A 21,895-nucleotide genomic window follows, 5' to 3' on the forward strand; every position below is an offset into this window, starting at 1 on the left:
GGTTTGTTTTCTGATCACAGTCCCAGGTGAGGTGCTTTCGTCTCTGCAGAATCCCTTGTCTCCACTGGAACCTGGGATGCAGTGTGCTGCCACCCTGCCTCCGACGGTGGCGTTGCTAAGAACAGAGAAGGCTCACGGTCCTGGGCTGCTCCCTCCTCTCTCCTGCCTCTGTGGTGCTTTATGATGCACTAGGGACCCGGGGAGACAATTGGTACGTCCTCAAAGTGATTGGAACAACAGAAGGAGGAAGCAGTGTCGGCTCCTGTCCTGGAGGCTGGGGTTGGCGGTGGGGCAGCCCTGAGCCTGCACATACCTCTGCCTGCAGAGTCAGGTCGGATCCCCTTGGAGGACACCAGGGACCTGCCCTCTCTGCGGCTCCCCCTGCCCCGCGCCTTTGCCTCCTGTTCTCCCGTTACAGAATGCCATTCCCTGTGGCTCCACTCATCAAACTCCCACTCATTTCTTCTTCTTCTTTTTTTTTTTTTTGAGGAAGATTAGCCCTGAGCTAACTACTGCCAATCCTCCTCTTTTTGCTGAGGAAGACTGGCTCTGAGCTAACATCCATACCCATCTTCCTCTACTTTTTATATGTGGGACGCCTACCACAGCATGGCTTTTGCCAAGCGGTGCCATGTCCGCACCCGGGATCTGAACTGGCAAACCCCTGGCCGCCGAGAAGCAGAACGTGCACACTTAACAGCTGCACCACCGGGCTGGCCCCATACTCCCGCTCATTTCTCAATGACCCAACTCAAATCTCTCTTCCCTTGGATTCCTCCCTTTCAGAATGATTTACCTCTTCTCTTGGCTCCTTCAGTATGTCAAGGACATTCATCTCAGGATGGCCTGTATTATGGGTGGTTTTAAGTTCTCCACGGGGTTTTGTGGGGGTTAAACAAGATTACAATATGGAAAAGGTGGAGAGGCCTGTTGGTGCATAGTAGGTGTTCACTTACTATCTGTTCTCTCTCCCGGGTTAGGATTTCTGGTCTTGCACATGACAGATGCACCAACATTTCTTAAGGAGGGGCCAGGCACGGGGCTTGCAAGCCTGGCCCCAAATGGCTGGCTGAGCAATTGTCAAGGGCTGATGCTAAATTGCGTGCTCTTTGTTAAATGTCAGAGAGTGCGCAGCCAGCTCCTCCCTGCCCGCGCCCCTCCCTGAGGGCGTGTGAGAGTCTCTGGGACACATCTCTGAGGAGCAAGAAGGAGTGCTCTCAGGAGCCCCCTTGTCACCTGTGCCCTGCTGTGTCCCTTCCCTCTGGCCCTTCCCTATCAGGGAGGCCTATTTGGGGAGGGCCCTGGCAGACTCCTGGGAGTAGACAAATGGGCAGGTGGGGAGGGATGGTGCCCTTGTGTCCACCAGGGGATCAGGTCAGCAGGGCTGGGGGCTAAGGGTGTAGAATCCTGTGAAGGTGACAGAACTCAGAGCTGCGAGGGTTCGCTGTGGACACTCTCTGGCCTGGAAGGTGCTCCCGGAAGCTGCTGCTTCTAAGCAGTCTGCTGTCACCCCACCCCTATTCCATGGTGCCCATTGTGGTCTGCCCCGCCTCCTCCTTCCTCCCTAGACATCATAACTTGGACAGCCCCAGGCTATGTAACTTCTTTGTTTTAAATACATATATTCATTATGTGAGGAATACAAGCAACTTATAGAAAATGTAAAAAATACAGAAGGATGAAAGGAAGAGGAGGAAATCACCTCTAGTCCCATTGTTTGGAGAGGTGGGCAGAGGTACCAGGAGCGCATTCTGTGAACGTCACTTCTTCCTCTTCAAAGAGAGCCCAGGAGGCTCCCGCACGGCCACCTGGGTGTCATGGGCACTGCCTCAGAGATTCGGGTGAGGAGGCAGACGGCTGAGGTGCAGCACTGCCCTCTCTGACTTTATCGAGTTTATTTTCTTGTGACCCCTCCTCCCTGAGTACGTGTGATCATCCGCCTGTGGTGCTTTGAAAAGCATAGTTAACACAGCGTTATTCACAGGTTCTAGAAGAAATACATTTTGAAGAAGGGCTGGAACAGGCAACACTTGCCAATGAGTGGTTTCTAATTAATCATTCCCCATTAAAGAAAAAATAGTGACTCAGTTTTAAGGATTCAGAAAACCATTACTCAAGTTTCTTGGCAAAGGAAGTAACCATTATGTTGCTCCCGCAGCTCTGCTTTTGTGGAAGAGAAAATAAGTCTTTTTATTTGCTCTTTCTCTGAGCTGCCCAGATCCTTTGGCCATTGTTAGCGAGTGCAGGAACAGAACAGCCCCTGCCATTGTTCAGGATGGTCACTAAACATGGCAAGAGCTTCCATCTGAACTGGGGGTAAAGGAAGTGACCAGAGAAACATATTTCCTGGAACTGGCAAAGACAGAAGCAGAAAAGAGAGCTCCCTCTGGCTCCAGGCTTGTATTTTCTTTCCTCAGCCTCTCCTGGTTGTGACAAGCTGGCTCCTCTTGGTCTCTCCTGTAGGGCCTGCCCACTGCACAACATGAGGGGCACCACTTAGACCACTGTGTCATCTGTGACTGGTGCTTCTAGGAGTTTTCACTGTGGAGGCCCTGTCCCTCTGGGCACCTCTTAGTTGCCCTATGAACAAACATTAAGTACCCACTGAGTTCTCTGATGAGTGCTCCAAATAGTCATGGTTGGGGATGGGGACCTGCATATAGTTGAGGACAGTGCCATGTGAAAAGTGCCAATGAAAGGATAAGCCAGCCAGCCATGGTCCTTGACCCCTACTTGGACTTTCATGCAACCTGCCTTGTGCCTGTTGTGTATTGATGCCTTGTGAATTCTCATTTGCTCTCATGAGCTGATGGAGGGATGTTGTAAGCACTGCACAGGGGGGCCACCCTCCAGTAGACAGTCCTGTTTTGGCAGTGTCTCCATCTTTATTCCTACAGCAGTGGTAATTTGTGCATGAACTTGACATCTATGTTAAGTTTTATCCTTATAGCTACTTTATCAAAATAGAAAATAGAAAAGTGAAAATAGCAATATAGTGATTAGAAGTGTCAGTGGGTCTTCTAAACTTAACCTCGTTCAGGCACAGATGGAGATCAGTATGTGCACTGGACATGGCAAGCCATAGCCTCCATCAGGTGCTCATCGGACTTAAACACATTGGACTGTGCATTCGGTTATGAAGGGAGAGGACATGGGAGACATCCACACACACTAGGAATTCTTGGGTGAATGTGTGAAGAGCCACATGCGAGAAAGTTGACAGCCACACTCTGATACAGCCAAACACTGGAAATGACCCACACTTCCCTCAGCAGAAGAATGATATATTTGCACAATGGAATATTACATAGCAGTGAAAATGAATGAACTATAGCTACGTGTAAATGAATTATAGAAACATAGGAATGACAAAAACATACCAGAAAAGACTATATACAAACCATTTGTAGAAAGCTCAAAAATGAAGCAAAGTTAAGAAAAATTTAGGGATCCATGAGTAGTGAACTTATTTTTAAAAGTAAGAGAATGATAGGGGCCGGCTCAGTGGCGTAGCAGTTAAATTCACGTGCTTTGCTTTAGCGGATCCCAGGCTCAGACCTACACACTGCTGATCAGGCCAGGCTGTGACAGGTGTCCCACATATAAAATAGAGGAAGATGGGCGCAGATGTTAGCTCAGGGCTAGTCATCCTTAGCAAAAAGAGGAGCATTGGTGGCGGATGTTAGCTCAGGGCTAATCTTCCTCAAAAAAAAAAAGAAAAAAAGTAAGAGAGTGATCCCAAAATGTAATGTATGGGCGAGGAGGCTGGCAGGTACAGAAGTGCAGAGGGAGCTTCAGAGACAATGATTGTGCTAGTGGTTAGGTCAGTAGGATCTTGGGGGTGTTTCATCCTTCATAACTTTCCTGTACATTACAGATATTAATTTGCATGTGTTCAATATTATATAATTTAAAAACGTATTTGAATTGCTGGAAATATATTATCGAAGATTACATATGAAAGGTGTGCTGTAACTCAGGCTTTTTATAACTCTTTTAAGCCTTCTGGGCACAGAAGTTCCCTGGGTGGATTTCGTCTTCCAAGGACCGGCATTTTGCTGATATTCGGGAGAGCACTGTGTCCTCTGTCCCAGTTCCACAACAGTGAATGCGTCTAACATCTCCTGTCCTTGAGGGCAGGGTCTCTCGGCTGTCTAATTGTCTCCTCACTGCTGCCTGGCTCTGGGGCCTCCTCAAATGTTTGTTGAGCATAGGACAGAGGGAAGGGCTTCCTGGCCCACGGAGGGGAAAGTGAGGCAGAGGGCCCAAGGAGCCTGCCCGTGCTCACCTGACTGCACGGTCAGACTCAACCATCTTTCTCACCCAAAGTCCAGGGCTCTGGTAGTGAAGAGAGAAGAACCTTAGAGGACTGGCTGCTATCCTGCCCTTGTATCTGTCCCTTGTCTGCCAGCCTCAGGGCAGAGGTGCCAGGGTGGAGGACTCTGGTTCCAACTGGTAAAGTGAGAAGGAAGCTTGAAGGCGGTCTGCATAGCCAAGTAGGGTCCAAGGCCAGGCAGAAGGTGTCTCTGTCCCTTTGATGCCCAGGTCCCAGGTCCCTGGACTATGGCCGGTCTGGCCAACCAGCTCCCCCTGCCCCGGTTTTGGGAGTGTTATCTTCCTGGGAGTCACTGATCCTCAGTCCCTCCTCTCTGACAGCCACCTTGGATGGGGTGGGAGGAAGCACAGTCTGTCAGGTGTGAGATAAAAACTCCTCTTCCCCGCGGGCTGACCCGGTGGCGCAGCACTTAAGTTTGCACGTTCTGCTTTGGCAGCCCGGGATTCGTGGGATCGGATCCTGGGTGTGGACATGGCACCGCTGGGTGGGCCGTGCTGTGGTGGGCATCCCACATGTGAAGTGGAGGAGGATGGGCACGGATGTTGGCTCAGGGCCGGCCTTCCTCAGCAAAAAAAAAAAAGAGGAGGATTGGCAGCAGATGTTAGCTCAGGGCTAATCTTCCTCAAAAAAAAGAAAAAAAAATACAACTCCTCTTCCCCAAGTGAGAAGGCTTGGCAGGTCAGAGACACTGGTCCTCCAGGCCTGGGGGCACGGGTGGGACATGAGGTCAGGTGCCCAGGCTGCTGCTGCTTCTTCTGGAGATCTTTGGCCAGATTTATTGCTGCTGCTTGCTGAGAAATGGTTTGAAGGACCAAGTGTGCTTACATGAAGACTGGCTGTGTTCCCTGGCTTCAGTTCCCTCAGCTGGTGGGACTAATTTAATTAATTTGTTAGACTACTTAGATTCTATAAATCTATTTAACCTATACTAAAAAAAAGTTTACTTGTTTCTTTGATCTTTAATATCCTTTTCCTTGAGTAGCACACACACGATCTTTTTCAGGGGGTGGGGAGCACGTTTGTTCTTTTTTACCTTCCAGTTTGGTCCCTAGAATAAAGTTAGCATCACCCCCGGTGGTTTAGTAGATAAGCGTAGGGTACTGGAGCGGGGCACTGAGCAGAGCAGGAAGGCCTGGTGTGCACCTCAGTTGTGTAGCTCACTTATTGGTGATCTTGAGCAAGTCTCCTGGTTCCTCTGTGCCTCAGTTACTATCTGTAAAATGGGCCACCTACCATGAAGACCCCGGAATTCTGAGACTTCCGTGTCCTCATGCATCTTGTGAGTCCCATTGGGTCCCTGGCTTTCATTCCTACACGTGTTCCTTCATTCATGCATTCGTCAAATGCTCAGGGGGCCCCAGGCAGCATTCTCAGCACTGAAATATAACAGAGAACAAAACAAGGGGTCTATTCCTGTGGCGCTTGGAGTCTTGAAGAGAAGACAGATGCAGAGTTCATAGTTATACGGCAGCGCAGCGTGTGAAGGTGACATGGTGGGGAAGGTAGCACCGAATGGGGGCCTAATCCAACTGGCGGGGTAGGGAAGGCCTCTGGGGAAGGGATATTAGGCTGAAACAGGAGGAGGTAGCGTGGGCGTGGGGTGGGAGGAATGAGTGTGAGCAGAGCACAGGGAGCCTGAGCAGGAGGGGCTCTGTACCTTCTAAGCCAGGCCTGGGGGAGATGAGGCCTCAAAGGTCAGCAGGGGGCAGGTGGCGGAAGGTCCTGTGGGCCAGGGCAAAGCTGGGACTTCGTGCTTTGGGCAGACGCAGGCCCTTGAAGGGTTTCCTAATCAAAGGAGTCGGGTGGCCAGATGGCAGCTTCAGAAGGCTCATTTGGCAGCTGGCTGGAGTGGGCCAAGGCTGAGGTGAGGAGGCCACTGGGAGGCCATTGCCAGAATCCAGGGAGAGGTGACAGGGGCCTGGACCAGTGGATGGACTTGAGACAAGTTTAGTACTGAAGCCTCTTGTGGCTTCCCAAATCAGAGACAAAGTCCCGTCCCAAAGTTGCTGTGGGCTAACCAAGTGTCTTCTCCCTCCTCAGAGGTGGCGAGCGATGTGCTGACCCGCCTGCCTGGGGCCAGCGTTGTCCTGACCTGCCCGGGCGGGGAACCAGGAGACAATGCCACCTTTCACTGGATGCTCAGGAGTCGGGTCATCGGGGGCCCAGGCTCACACCGCGACAGATGGACTGTCGTGGGAAGGCGGCTGGTTCTGAGTTCCCTGCAGCTCAGCGACTCTGGAAACTATTCGTGCTACCAGGACGGCCACCTAGTTGGAACTGTGTGTTTGCTGGTGGATGGTGAGTTATGTCCTCAGAGCTCTGGAGACAGCTCCCAGGGCGGCTCTGCGCATTCCAGAGAGTTCCCTGCTTGACCCTTCAAACTCCTGTTATTTCCTTGGCCCAAGAATTTTGGGAAAAGGCCCACTGACGTTTGCCAGTGAGACTGGCAGAGGTTCCTGCTGGGTGGGGGCATCTGGCTGATGGTGACACCGTCCAGCTGGCCTCATTGGGCAGTTAAGTCTTGAGGTGCACTGGTTAACAGCCTGGGGCCTGGAGCAGGGTGGCCTGGGTTGGAATCCTCTTCCTTTACAGCTTAATTTCTCTGCCCCTCAGTTTCCTCGTTGGTAAAATAAATTATATTACCTTGCCTCAGAGTTGTTGCGAAGATTAATTGAGTGTGTGTGTGTGTACTCACATACACATGTACATGGTGCTGAAAATCCCGCATGGCACAGGCTAAGCTCCCCAGTTAACTGTTCTTATTTTCAGAATTAGCAGGTTCTTAGCTCTCTCGCATCTGAGAGTTGGATGCCCCATGTGCCAGGCCCTCTGCTAAGGCACTTTCTTCCTCCATATCTCGCGTCATCCTCCCATTGACCCTCTGAGGGAAAGCAGTATTATTGATATTATTTTATCATCATTTAATTTATAGTAGGAAAGTGGAGAGAGGTGGGGACTTGCCCAAGGCCACAGAACCAGACCTGTATGACTACAGAGCCCCTATTGTTTTGGTTGTTCTCTCTCCCCTTTAGGCAAGTTAGCCCCGGGGCACCTCCCTTCTCTTGCCCCACTTCCCGGCCTGACAGGAGGACGTTGGTGTCCTTTAATTTCCCAGCCACAATAAGATCTGAGTGTGGCTGTTTGGCCCCATGTCCTGGGTCATGGCTGGCTCCAGGCCGGGGTGCGGGGGGGAGGGGGGGAGAGAGGCTGGGAGGGCAGGTGGAGCCAAGCGCTCCCCCCAGAAGGGAGGTAAGGTGTGCTGGCCTCCTCACGCCTGCTGTGCTCTCCTCTCAGTTCCTCCCGAGCAGCCCCAGCTCTCCTGCTCACGGAAGAGCCCCCTCAGCAATGTTGGCTGTGAGTGGAGTCCTCAGAGGCCCCCCTCCCCGACGACCAAGGCCGTGTTACTGGTGAAGAAGTTGTAAGTATCTTGGGCTAGGCTGCGTGTTGATGTCGACTCCGTCCCTACAGAGGCCCTGGGAGTGGTGGGGGCTCTCAAAGGAGCCAAGTGGGAGTGGCCGGCCACTGAGTCCAAAACTTTATCACTGGGAAGTAATTACTTTGGGATGAGGAAGAGGGAATGAGCGAGGGGACTGAGCCTTCAGATCCAGTGCTCACCCTGTGCTGGGAACTTCGTCCTGTTAACTCTCACGATAGCTCTGGGAAGTGGGGGTTATTTTTCTCCTTTAACAGATGGAGAAACTGAGGTTCAGAGAGGTTGACTGACTGATTTATTTAAGGTCCTCTAGCTAGTAAGTGGCTCTTCGAGGAATCAAACTCCAGCCTGTCTGATCTCATTCAAAATACAAAGGTTTTGGGCGTTGCTCTGAAGAAAATGCACATACGCCCTGGAGGGGAAGGGCAGCCAGCTCGTTATCAGTGTCCCGACTGTGTGAGCACATCAGGGTCTTTCCATGACAAAGGCAGGTGAGAGGAAGTGCAGATAGGATGGGGAGAGGGAGCCAGGGAGAGGGAGGCGGGGGCTGTGGGGCAGGAAGTCCCACCTGCCAGGAGGCTCTGGAGACGCACAAAGTAGCGGGAACTGGGGTGAGTTCAGGCAGAAGGAGGTAGAGGATGCTGAAAACAAATGCCTGTCTGCAGTTTTGTCTGTCTCCAGCCCAGAGCCAAGGTCCCCTTAGTCCAGATGTTTGTAATTAAGTTTGAGCTGTCAATCATCAGAGTATCAAAAACTCCGAGCAGTGACTTCAGGAGGGTGGTTAGGTTTCCACCTGGTCTGTCTCCACAGAGTCGGCTGGCGGTAATATTTATGCTTTGGTCTCTGCGCAGAAATGTGTAGATTGCCCATCTGTAGATGACGCCACTGCCACTGTTAGCCCACATTTCAAGTAGGGAAGATCAGAAATGTCCACCACCCCAAGCTGGGTTTGCATATAAATTGTTTGGGAGCTGGAAGGCATTCCTCCAGACAGGATGTTCTGCACGGTGGCCAGCAGCTGCCCAGACCAGCCCACGGAAAGCTTATTCAATTGACACTCCAACTAGAATACTTTGTGTGTTGACAGTGAGAGTGAGAGAACAAGGCATTTTAGCTCACACCCTCCTCCTGCCAGTAGCCAGGAGCACGTGCATCTTCCTCCTGGGCCGTGGAGCATCAGCACCTGCATTGAACTGAGGAAGGGGAGGTGGGGAGTAACTGTGAGAGTCTCAGGGACCCCAGAACCCACTCAGGCCCCACCTGGACCCTGCCACTGCGGGGGCTGAATAGGAGGTTTTGTGTGTTCTGCGCCTTTTCTCTTGGTATGTGTGCACAGTCACACCTGCACCCCACTGCGCTTGCTCACTCATTTTTTCCACAAGTGTTTGGTGAGTTCAGCATCTGCCGTGGGTTAGGTGCTGTACTAGGGCGGAGGGAGAGACACGGGGCAAACGGGATTGGGCCCCTGCCCTCAGACCCCACAGGGGGACACCCTTGTAATCTGGCTGATGACCCCACGTCTCAGTGTTAGGGGGGATGGAAGCCTGGATTGGTGGGAGGGGGGCTCTAACTGAGACTGGGAGGGTTGGGGCAGGCTTCCCAGAAGGAAGGACTTTGTCCTGGGCCCAGGGTTCAAACCCGAATCAGAGGTTGGTGATTCGTCCTGGCAGTGGCAGGGCAGAGGCTGCCGTGGGCTCACACGCTCTCACATGTCATAAGTGGATGAAATCTCAGGCTTCCAGGCCAGGTGAGACGGTGTCTTACTCACCTTGAATTTCTTCAATCACCCAGAAGTCTTTTTCTGGGCTCACCTGCCGGAAATGCTCCCACCTCCTTGCAAACCCCGTAGGACTCTGTGCTTCTGGAATGACATTTCTCCTGGCTGTCCTAGTCATCGAAGGGCAAGTCTTTTTTGTTAGTGCCCTGAGGCCAGGATGTGGCCTCCTTTGACTCATTTCTGCATCCCCCAGAGTGCCAAGAGCACAAGACACGGCAGGAAGCCAGAATGCCCCACAGATCTGATGCCCCAGAGACTGAGCTCACCCTTTGGTTGGGCATCTTTGAACCCCCCACTGTGCCAGGCGTTAAGCTAGATGTTCTACACTCATTTTTTCAATTAATCCTCACAAACCCTTATGAGGTGGGTACGGTTAATATTCTCATTTTCGCGTGAGAAAACAGAGGCTCGGAGAGGTTGGATAATTTACTCAAAGTCACGAGAGCTACTAAGTGCTATTAAGTGTGGAGTGGGGATTCAGACCCCAGGGTCTGAGTGCGGAGCCCAAGCTTCTAACCCCTGCTGCCCGCCTTCTCTCCTGTCCTGAATCAGTGCAGAAACTGAGAGCGAGCCCTGCCCTTGTTTTGTGTCCGACAGTCAGAACAGTCCAGTGGAAAACTTCCAGGAGCCGTGCCTGTATTCTCAGGAGTCCCAGAAGTTCTCCTGCCAGTTGGCCGTCCCAGAGGGAGACAACTCTTTCTACATAGTGTCCCTGTGCGTCGCCAACAGCGCTGGGAGCGAATCCAGCAGATCCCAAACATTTGAGGGTTACGGAATCTGTAAGTCAGCCCTCCCGGGCCTCCCTCTCCACCCTCCAGCTGTCTCCTTCTCTTTGACTCAGTGCTCCTCATATGCTTCTCGGAGGGCCAGGGAGGGGCTGGCTGAGGGTCTTGGTGAGCCGCTGTCTTTTGGGCTTTTCTCCTCAGAGGTCCGACTGTGGCAGATGAGGGCCCTGTCAAGATGTGCGTGAGGAAGCGGTCTGGGTGCTGGAGGCAGCATGGGTCCTGCCACCTGGGGGCTGCAGAGTCTTTATGGGTCTTTCCTCTGAACCATCCTTGCTGCCACATAGGAGCCACACTCCTTTTTCCCACAGTGCAGCCCGACCCACCTGTCAACATCACGGTCACCGCTGTGGACAGAAACCCCCGCTGGCTCAGTGTCACCTGGCAAGACCCCCCATCCTGGAACTCATATTTCTACAGGCTACATTTTGAGCTCCGATACCGGGCTGAACGGTCAAAGACATTCACAATGTGGATGGTAAATTCTTATTTTACTTCTGGACAGAAAAGTGCCCGTAGATACTCGGGTAGTAGAAAGGGTACCAGAAAGGAAGCATTGGGTTCAGCAACTCCCTACCTGCGTGGCCTTGGATAAGACTCTGAACCTTTTTGAGCCTCAGGTGCCTCATTTATAAAATCGGAGTAGTAATACCAGGCCAATCTCCCTTCACAGGCCTGTTTGTGAGGCTGAGAGTGTGCCCTGGGAAGAGAGTTGGGATATAAGCATGTCAGGGGTGTGGCTTGCAGGATCTATAGTGCATGGGGGTGGGGGCAGGACTTACAGCCTCTCCCTGTCCTGTGTTGGCCCAGAGGCAACCCCGTCTCACTGAGCCTCCAGGGCGGTGTGAGCCTTTGGAGCATCTGTGCCCAGCTGAGTCACCCACTGGACCTGAGATGGGGAGCAGCTGAAGGGCAGAGGTGGCCAAGGGCACCTATGTCCCTGTGGAGCCACCTCACCAGCGCCACCCAGGCCCCACCCCAGAGTCACTGTGTCTCCCACCCTCAGGTCAAGGAGCTCCAGCATCACTGCATCATCCGCGACGCCTGGAGAGGCATGAGGCATGTGGTGCAGCTTCGGGCCCAGGAGGAGTTTGGGCATGGCCTGTGGAGCGAGTGGAGCCAGGAAGTCATGGGCACCCCTTGGACAGGTACTGTGGTGGGTGCAGAAGGGATGTTTCAGCTTTGTTACTATATCAGTTATCTATTGCTCTGTAACAAGTCACCCCTAAACTTGTGGGAAAACAGCAACCATTTATCTGCTCATGATTTTTTTTTTTTTAAAGATTTTTTTAATTCTTTTTCCTTTTTCTCCCCAAAGCCCCCTAGTACATAGTTGTATATTCTTCGTTGTGGGTGCTTCTAGTTGTGGCATGTGGGACGCTGCCTCAGCGTGGTTTGATGAGCAGTGCCATGCCCGCGCCCAGGATTCGAACCATCAAAACACTGGGCCGCCTGCAGCGGAGCGTGCGAACTTAACCACTCGGCCACGGGGCCAGCCCCTCGTGATTTTGAAAATAAGTCAGCTAGGCACTTCTTGTGCTGGTCTTGCCTGAATCACTAATGCGGCTGCAGCAGGCCTGCACGGGCCACGATGGCCTCACACACGTGTCTGATGGTTGGTGCTGGCTGGTGGCTGGTCGGTTCTCCCTGTGGCCTGTAACCTGCCAGTAGGCCAGCTCAGACTCAAGGCGGGGGAAACCTCTCCAAAACTTGATGGGAGGAGCTGCAAAGAATTTGCAGCTATATTTAATCTACCACAGTTATTAATGCTTTTTATTTCTAAAAAGATGTTAAAGGTAATAGTAATTGCCTTTGGGGAATTACTGAATTTAGTGTTTTTTTACAGAACAGGAAAAATTCCAGAAAAATGTGAAGAATAATTATCACTAGTATTCTTACCACCTAGAGAAAACCAGTGAGAACATTTTACTATGCTTTCCTTTTCCTAGGTACCTTTATATGTTTGTGTGTGTACACACACACACACACACACACAGTCATGCGCCGCATAACGTTTGGTCGGTGGTAGACCACGTGTAGGATGGTGGTCCCATAAGATTATAAAGGAGCTGAAAAATTCCTACCGTCTAGTGACGTTGTAGCCATCATAACGTCCTAGCACAATGCATTGCTCATGTGTTTTGGTGATACTGTAGGTAAACAAACTTACTGCACTGCCAGTTGTAGAAAAGCACAGCACATACAATAGATACAGTACACAATACTTGATAATGGTAATAAGCGACTATGTTACTGGCTTATGTACTTACCATACTATGCTTTTGATTGTTACTTTAGAGTGTACTCTTTCTACTTATGAAAAAGTTTACTGTAAAACAGTATGCCATGTCATGCCGGCAGGAGCCTCATATATCTTGTGTCTGCCGCATCTCTCTTTTTCTTTTTTTTTCCTTTTTCTCCCCAAAGCCCCCCAGCACATAGTTGTATATTGTTAGTTGTGGGTCCTTCTAGTTGTGGCATGTGGGACGCCACCTCAGCGTGGCTTGATGAGCAGTACTAGGTCCGTGCCCAGGATTCGAACCGCCGAAACACTGGGCCGCCGCAGCGGAACTTGCGAACTTAACCATTCGGCCCTGGGGCTGGCCCCTGCTGCATCTGTTGATTGCATCATTTTCTCTTGTGCTTGATTTGGTCTCGTGTTGTTTTGTTCATCATGGCCCCTAAGTGTACAAAATTCACTGCTGATGTTGCCAGTAAGAGGCCACTGTCAAGTGATTGACCTGGAAACAAAATTAAAAGTGATTAAGGTTTATGAAGGTGGAAAACCATGATGCTTATTGCTTGCCAGTCAGGCCTGTCCCCTTCCACCATAGCTACGATCTTGAAGAACAAAATGATGGAAGCTGTTAAAGCATCTGCTTCATTGAAGGCAATGAGACCAACAAAAATTTGAGAAGAGCCTATATCAGACATGAGAAACTTCTAATGACCAAGATTGAAGACCAGACACAGAGGCGTATCCCTCTCAGCACCGTGATGATCACGGCCGAAGTGAAAGTTTGTTTGTGATGTTGAAGGAAAAGGCTGGACCCCACCATAATGTTGAATGCACTGCCAGCTCTGGGTAGTTTAAACAATTCAAGGATTGTTATTCATTATGTAGTGTGAAAGTGGGTGGCGAGTCTGTGAGTGCTGATGTGAAGGCAGCTGGAGAATTTTTGGAAACTCTAGATACACTTATTCTAGGGGAAAATTACTTGCCAGAGTAATTCTCTTGAATTGCTATGCTAGCGAAATGGAGAGGTACTGTTTGGAGAATAACATACCTTTTAAGATTTTACTTACTGTTGATGATGCTCCTGAACATCCTCTCTTTACTGGTGATATTCATCTCAATATGAAAATGGTGTTTCTTCCTCCAAACACCACCTCTTTGATCCAACCTTTGGATCAAGGGGTTCTAGCAGCTTTTAAGGCCTGCTGCCTGAGGAGGACCTTTGCCTAGGCTGTTGCTGCAACTGAGGAAGACACTGATGCAATTCTGGAAGGGTTACAATATTTGCGGTTGCATCAGGAACCCTGCTTGGGTTTGTGGTGATGTCACCAAGGAGGGTATGAATGGCATCCGGAAGAAGACACTCAAGAGGGTCGTCCAGGACTTCAAAGGATTTGCCAAGGGTGAAGAGGTTGCAAAAATCAACAAGGCTGTGGTTGAGATGGCAAACAACTTAACCTGGGTGTGCATGAGGATGACGTTGAGGAGCTCCTAGAGGTGGTTCCTGTGGAATTGACTAATGAGGAGTTGTTAGAACTGGGACAGGAACGCATAGCTGAAGAAGAGGCAAGAGAAAAGGAAACTGCAAGAGAAGAAAAAGAAGAACCTCCAAGAAAATCGAGAGTGAAGTGTTTGGCGGAAGCTTTTGCAGACCTCAATAAGCTCCTTAAAATGTTTGAAAATGTGGACCCCAGTACCAAAAGGTTTTCATCAATAGAGAGAAATGTTCATGGTGCGTTATCTGCTTACAAGCAAATCTATGATGAAAAAAAGAAACAAACCAAGCAAACCACCGGGGACATATTTCTGAAAAGAGTGACCCCTCCTCAAGAAGAGCCTCAGGCATGTCCTTCAGGAGGTATTCCAGAAGAAGGCATCGTTATCATAGGAGACGACAGCTCCATGCGTGTAACTGCCCCTGAAGACCTTCCAGTGGGACAAGATGTGGAGATGGAAGACAGTGATATTGATGGTCCTGACCTTGTGTAGGCCTAGGCTAATGTGTGGGTTGTGTCTTAGTTTTTAACAAAAAACTTTAAAAAATAAAGAATTTTAAAAACAGAAAAAAGCTTTAGAATTAAGGGTATAAAGAAAGAAAATATTTTTGTGCAGCTGTACAATGTGTGTGTGTTTTAAGTGTTATTGCAAGAGTCAAAAAGTAAAAAAAAATAAGTTAAAAAGTTTATAAAATAAAAATGTTACAATAAGCTAAGGTTAATTTACTATTGAAGAAAGAAAATACTTTTTAATAAATTTAGTGTTGCCTAAGTGTACAGTGGCATAAAGTCTACGGTAATGTCCTAGCCTTCACGTTTGCTCGCCACTCACTCACTGCCTCACCCAGAGCAACTTCTGGTCCTGCAAGCTCTGTTCGTGGTAAGTGCCTTATACAGGTGGAACATTTTTTATCTTGTATACAGTATTTGTACTGTACCTTTTCTATGTTTTGATATGTTTAGATACACCAATGCTTCCCACTGTGTTACAGTTGCTTATAGTATTCAGTACAGTAACATGCTGTGCAGGTTCGTAGCCTAGGAGCAAAGGGCTACACCACATACCGTGGGTGTGTAGTAAGCTATCCCGTCTTGGTTTGTGTAAGTGCACTCAGTGTTGTTCACACAGTGATGAAATCGCCTAAGGACATATTTCTCAGAACATATCCCTGTTGTTAAGGGATGCACACCTGTATATAAAATATTGCAAGAATTCCCAGGTTATTAAATATTTTTTGGAAATATATTGTTTAGTAACTGCATGGTTAATTTTAATTTTAATTTTTTTAACCCATGGGAATTTTTTCTTTAATTTAAAAAATTTTTTTCATGTTAATACATGCCGATGGCAAAGAAACAAAGAAGGGCTTATAATAACAACCAGTGTTCCCTCCCCCACTCCTTCCCATTTCCAGTCCTGCTTTCTAGAGGAAGCTTCTTGACTTTCTGTTTCTAGTGCTTCTGTTGGTGCCTCCTTCACTCTGAACAACAATCTAATCTGGCTGGTTTTTTGTGTGTTTTTTCCCCCTGAGAAAACAACTTGAGATATTATCTTTGACTCCTTCACTTGAAAGATTAAGATTTAGCAGACCTAGATCCAGTGCAACAATCTCCCTGACTACACCCTAGAGAGTGGGCATCCAGCCTCTTCTTGCATGCTTCCAGAGATGGAGAGCTTACTACCCCTTGTAGCAGTCAATTCCATTGATCCCAGTGTTCTTATTATAGAATGGCTTCCAGCCTTGCTTCAGTGTCGGGTCTCTTTAGCCTAGAAGCATAGCTGAACCGAATTGGTTGTTCTTAAATACCTGGCAATTAATAAAAAGAATAAAACATGGGGCCGGCCTAGTGGCATAGCGGTTAAGTTTGCACTCTCTGCTTCAGTGGCCTGGGGTTTGCTGGTTTGGATCCCGGGTGCGGAGATCCACTGCTTATCAAGCCATGCTGGGGCAGCTGTCCCACATATAAAGTAGAGAAAGATGGGCGCAGATGTTAGCTCAGGGCTAATCTTCCTAAAAAAAAAAAAAAGAATAAAACACCCCATTTATTGAGTATGAATGGATAAAAAGGAAAAGATAGAGATCACATCAATTGCCCAGACCCATCCCTACCCCTGCCACTTTCTCCCAGCCCTGGGCCAGGGAGAAGACTTTTTTGTATAGGCTATGCAGAATGCATAATACATAAATGGATGCTGTGATGTGACAGCTTTTCCTTCTCCCTGGCTTTGCAGTATGGGGTCCTTGTCTTTCCTGTTCTGGGAGAGCCGGAGGAGTGGACTTAGGGCTTAGTGTGTCTTCCTAATTGGATGCACGTAATGTCAAGTGCAGGCTCAGATCCCTATTGGTGCTTTCCCGTAGCCTGTCCATCAAGAGCAGGAGGCAGCTCTCCATTGGACCCTCTTCTCAAAAGCTTATTTCCTCGCAAGACTTGGACAAGGAGGGTGGCCTCACTTCTGTATTTTACTTAGGAAGACGATTTCAATGAATCAGAACGTCCTTCAGGCCAGATTGTGTTGACCTGTGTTTTTGATTTGTATACGCTTTGAGCCAAAACATGGTCATTATCGGAATGCTGAACATTAATGTGGTTTTGGGAGCCTTTGCAAAGGGAGGGAATTATTTACAACATTGTGCAGAGGAAATGTTCCAGACACAGGCCGACACCTGTTTACCTTTTATCCCAACCACTTCATTTAGATAGTCATGAACCGATTTAAGAAATCCTGTTTTTGTTAGAAAGCTCTTTCTTTTTAAAAATTTTTAATTGTGGTAAAATATGCATAACTTAAAATTTACCATTTTAACCATTTTTAAGTATACAGTTGAGTGGCATTAAGTACATTCACATTGTTGTGCAACCATCACCACCGTACATCTCCAGAACTCTTTTCATCTTGCAAAATTGAAACTCTATATCCGTTAAACATTTAACTTCCCATTCTCCCCCTCCCCCCAACCCCAGGCAGCTATCATTGTTTTCTCTGTCTCTATGAGTTTAACTACTCTAGGTACCTTTTCTAAGTGGAATCGTACAGTCTTTGTCTTTCTGTGATTCGTTTATTTCACTTAGCGTAATGTCCTCAAGATTCATCCATGTTGTAACATGTGTCAGAATTTCCTCCCTTTTTGAGGCTGAATAATATTACATTGTATGTATATACTATGTTTTGTTTGTCTATGTTATGTATGTGGATGGACACTTGGGTTGCTTCCACCTTTTGACTGTTGTGAATAATGCTGCCCTGAACATGGGTGTAAAATATCTGTTCCAGTTCCTGCTTTCAATTCTTTTGAGCATATACCCAGAAGTGGAATTGCCACATGATGTGGTAACTCTGTTTTTAATTTTTTGAGGAACTGCCATACTGTTTTCCACAGTGGTTGCATCATTTTACGTTCCTATCAGCAATACACAATGTTCCAATTTCTTCACATCCTTGCCAACACTTGTTATTTTCTGTGTTTTTGATGATAGTCATCCTGATGGGTGTGAACTGTTATTATGGTTTTGATTCTCATTTCCATAATGATTAGTGATGTTGAGCATCTTTTCATGTGCTTATTGGCCATTTGTGTATCTTTTTTGGAGAAATGTCTATTCAAGTAGAAAGTTCTTTTTCCTGTGAACCCAACTCTGGCCTCATTGGGCTTTGTTGTCTGGGGTAACCCCTGACGAGTCTGCTAGTTTACTCTGAATTCTTCTGGAATTCCCAGAGGACCTGCATCTGCTTGGGCCTGTGTTCCCAGGCTGTTGTGTGGGATGGCTTGTGGGTTCCTCACCTGTCTGAACCTGATCTCATTTGTGGATGTCCTCTTTACATTGTTGACGTCCTCCCTCTGGTGGAAGATGGTGTAGCGGGGCACAGTATCCAACTTTTCAGCCGCAATTCACTGTGCTTCTGCGACTTGCTAGAGTGACCATGTGAGTTCATTGAGGACACTTGGCTTCTTCTCACATAGGCAGCTGAAGAGTTTGAGCTCCCCATCCTGTACCTGTGTGGTTTTGGGGCGAGGGGAGCTTCAAAACCCTAGTGGTGAATATATCCAAGAGAGAAGCAAGCCGCTCCCCTCTCTGCTGAGGGCAAAGTAAGAAGAACTTGGGTGATTCTGATGCAAGAGGGATTTCGGTTGGAAATTGGGGAGCATTTCTAGAAAATGAGACGGAGGTTAGAACACTAGCTTATGTGTGTTTTACGGACGGTGGAGTGATTTGGCTGTTTGGGACATGTCAGTGCACTAGATTCTGCATCTGTGGGCTTCTCAACCCCAAGGACCTCCAGCCCTTGAAGCCCAGGTGGACAGGACACCCCTGCCTCTCAGCCCAGGTGTGGGGTGGTGACACAGGTCATGGGAAGTACATTGGATCTGGGAATCAGGTTGTATGACCTTAAAATTAGTTTGCCTCTCAGAGCCTCAGTCTTGTCATCTTTAAATTGGAGGTGATATGACTCATGTTGTCCCCTTTGGAGAGTTTTTATGAGTCCAGTGGAAAACATTCTTTAGAAATAATAACTCGTCCTGCAAATGTAGGGGGATTAGCAATGACAGCACAGTGTTGGTCAGTTCTTGGGGTAAAGGGTATGGGGCTATGGGCATCCCAGAGTCACTGCCCTGGATACCATCCTGGATCCACTGAATCAGAATCTGGAGGGAGATGTAGAATGGGTAGTTTGAGACAGCTTTCCCAGTGATTATAGAATGTGCTGGAAGTCTGGGGTGGTGGGGGCATCCCATTGTAATGCAGTATGGTAAGGCTGTGGAGCAGACTTCTTGGGGCAGTTTAGAGAGGGCAGGAAAAGCTTCATGGAGGAGGTGACATTTGAGTTGTGTCTTGGAGGATGTGTAGGAGTGTCCCAGGTGGAGAAGGGGGATTGTAGGCAGAGGGTACAGCAGGTACAGACACATGGGCTGTGAACAAGGGGAGGGCTGCTTGGTGAGGCTGGAGCACAGGTGTGTGTGTGGGAGTTCCAAATGGGGCAGATGGAGGCAGACCTTGGAAGGCCCGAGTGAGAGGTCACGGTGGGAGGTAGAGGAGTGGGCCAGGGGGCTTAGGAGACTGGACTTCAGCGGGTGCTGCCCCCTTGAGGCTGGGGCCTGGCCGCACACAGCCTGTAGCCCTGGTGAGGTTCCCCATACCAAGGGAGGGTGGGGCTGGGCCCTGAGTCACACCGTCTTGGGGACCCTGCTCCGGCCAGCAAGGCCAGGTCACGGCCGATAGCACCTGTTGCAGTGAGTCATCGAGACTGTGGCCCTGATGTCAGGGCGGGAAGAAGAGGATACTCACTGATAGGCTGGCTGGGCTGCAGCTCTTTCCAGAGTGAGAGTTCTCCCAGAATTTATCCCTTCTGATTGCACTGACAGGGCTGCCATCAAGCAAGTCTGTGGTTCCCAAGAGCCCCTGTGCAAAGGGAGCTTGGGACAAAGCGCCTGGGAGAAGCCCTTTAGGCATGAGAGGGTTATTTCTTGCTCCTCACAAATCTCTTTGACTCCTTCTCGTACGCTGCTCACCTACACCCAGAAAATCATTAGAAGCCCGTGTCACAGGTCGAGAGCAGAGTGGATGGGTTCTTGGGAATGACTGATTGGAGGAGGTGCTAGAGGTTTGCATTGCAAGGCCTTTGGGGTGCCCTGAGGCCAGGGCTGCGGACTCTCTGGGCAGCTGGATTTCACCTGCCTAGGTCCCTGCTGCTGCATATTGTCATCTCAAACCCTCTGGCCGTCCCATTCTGGGGGAGTTCTTTTGTTCCTCTCCACCTCCAAGGGGGAAATCCTGTAGCTGAAAGAGCACTGGGCACACCTTTCTGAAGCGGTCTTGCCCGGTTCTCCTGGATGTGCCATCCCCTGCCTCTGTTGTGCTGTGTTGCACAGCGCTCCCAAAGTGCTCATTCCCCTGGGTGACCTTACCACGTCCACTCTGCATTGTAGCTGCTCAGGGCGCTGGCCTGGGAGTCAGACGAACTCAGGTCTGGTGGCTGGCCCTGCCCCTTACTGGTGTGACCTTGGGGAAGTCCCCACCTGAGCCTGTTTGCTTATTCGTCAAGTGGAAGTAATAATGCCTGCCCCAAAAACCCAAAAAGCCTGCCTCACAGAGTTGTTGTGAGGATCAAAGGAGATGGAGAGCGGTTAGTGTAGGGCCTGGCACATGGTAAGTGTACGGTAAAAGCCAGCATTTCTCTTAGTCACCTGTGTCTCCAGGCCAAACCTGTCTCTTGAGCCCTAGATTCATGTCTGCTCAGCCCAGACATCAGCCCAGGTCCCCCCTCCTGTGCCTCACGCTCAGCACAACCCAAACCAAATACATCACTCGCCCTCGCCAACCTCCCTGCGTTCCTCTCCAGCGAAGGGCAGCACCACCCACCGGCCATCCGAGCCAGGACATCCCCGGGACGTCAGGCTGGACACCGCCCTCCCTTGGTTCAGGTCCTTGTCACGTCTTGACAGAATTCTTACAACAACCCCTCCTAACCCGTCTCCTGTCTCTGGTGTGTGAGCACCCATGAGTCCCCCACAGCACTGCCTCAGGCATCTTGCTAAATCACAAGCCTGCATCTGTCACGCCCCGACCTACAGCCGTGGCTCCCCATCCCTTTTCGGGTGGAGTTCACACCCCTGAGCTTGCTGAAGAGGCCTTCTCCAGCCGCCCGCCCACCTCTCCTTCGTGCCTGGCCCTTCCTCACGTGTCTCTTTCCCTCCAGGTGGACTGAACCTGGCTTGGCACTTTTGCATGTGTGTCCTCCCGTCCTCATGCCGTGTCTTCATGTGGTCATCTCCGCTCTTCCTTCCACGCTCATCTTCACATCACCTCCTCCCACATCCTCCCTGCCTGACCTCTGTGCCTAGCTCAGAGGTGCCTATACTATGGGACTTCACAGGTCTGTAACGTTTCAAAAAGAATTTTGGGATCAAATAAGGTTGCCAACTTTTAATTTTGCTAAGTAAGGATGTAAAATTAAACAATTAAGATGCTGGCCTGGTGGTGTAATGGTTAAGTTTGTGCACTCTGATTCGACGGCCCAGGGTCCACAGGTTCGGATCCCGGGCGTGGACCTAGACACTGCTCATCAAGCCACGCTGGCGGCGTCCCACATACAAAATAGAGGAAGATTGGCACAGATATTAGCTCAGCAACAATCTTCCTCACCAAAAAATAAACAATTAAATAAAAAGTAGCTATTGCCATTTACCATCACCATTGTTTCATGAAAGAGGATAAAACAAGAGCATAAGGTCAGAATGAAGGACACTCTGGCAACCTTATACCATGCAGAGATCCACGCTGCCTCGTCCGTATTTTCCTTTGGCCTCAGACTGATAGACTTCTCTGCAGACCATCATGGGTGGTGTTTGGGACCCAGCTGGAGGTGATTTATTTCTCCTAAGGAGACTGTCAGCTCCTCGGTGAGAATTTTTGGTGTTTTGGGTTTTTTTTTGCTCAAATGGAGGAGCAGTGATTAACCGTCTGGTTGGTGGTTTACAGGCTGTGAAGTGGAGGGCGGGAGGGAGCGAGCTCAGAGTGGAAAGTGCTGCCTGGCGCTGCCCGGCCTGTGGGTTCCCCCACCCCTTCCTGTGAGTCTCTGGCTTTGTGGTTCATCCCTCTCTCCTTGTTCCCTCATCTCTGCCACCCTCTGGCCTCTTTTTCTCTTTTTTTTCCCTCTTTATTCTCAGCCCACTCCTATTTTCCCTCTCTGTAGTCCAACCCCTGAGCCCCACCCATATCTTAACTGGTCATAATATACAATTTAAAAATATTTTGGGGGCCGGCCAAGTGGCATAGTGGTTAAGTTTGAGTGCTCCGCTTCAGTGGCCCAGGGTTCACGGGTTCAGATCCTGGGT

General features: G+C 49.5%; 1 protein-coding gene across 4 annotated transcripts in view; it reads left to right on the forward strand.

The window, feature by feature from the left end:
* Positions 1 to 21,895, forward strand: part of IL6R (interleukin 6 receptor) — a 51,893-nt gene that overhangs the window by 11,245 nt on the left and 18,753 nt on the right. For 2 of the 4 annotated variants that reach the window (XM_070497647.1, XM_070497649.1), the window contains exons 2-6: positions 6,377 to 6,634; positions 7,631 to 7,754; positions 10,099 to 10,325; positions 10,640 to 10,806; positions 11,335 to 11,476. In XM_070497647.1, coding sequence (XP_070353748.1) covers positions 6,377 to 6,634; positions 7,631 to 7,754; positions 10,099 to 10,325; positions 10,640 to 10,806; positions 11,335 to 11,476 — 918 coding nt within the window. Of the gene's footprint in view, positions 1 to 49; positions 212 to 6,376; positions 6,635 to 7,630; positions 7,755 to 10,098; positions 10,326 to 10,639; positions 10,807 to 11,334; positions 11,477 to 21,895 lie in introns of those variants that run through there. The other 2 variants (XM_070497648.1, XM_014837117.3) reach the window with 2 other exon arrangements.

This window comes from Equus asinus, chromosome 25 (assembly GCF_041296235.1).
Source record: "Equus asinus isolate D_3611 breed Donkey chromosome 25, EquAss-T2T_v2, whole genome shotgun sequence".
NCBI classification, from domain to species: Eukaryota; Metazoa; Chordata; class Mammalia; order Perissodactyla; family Equidae; genus Equus; species Equus asinus.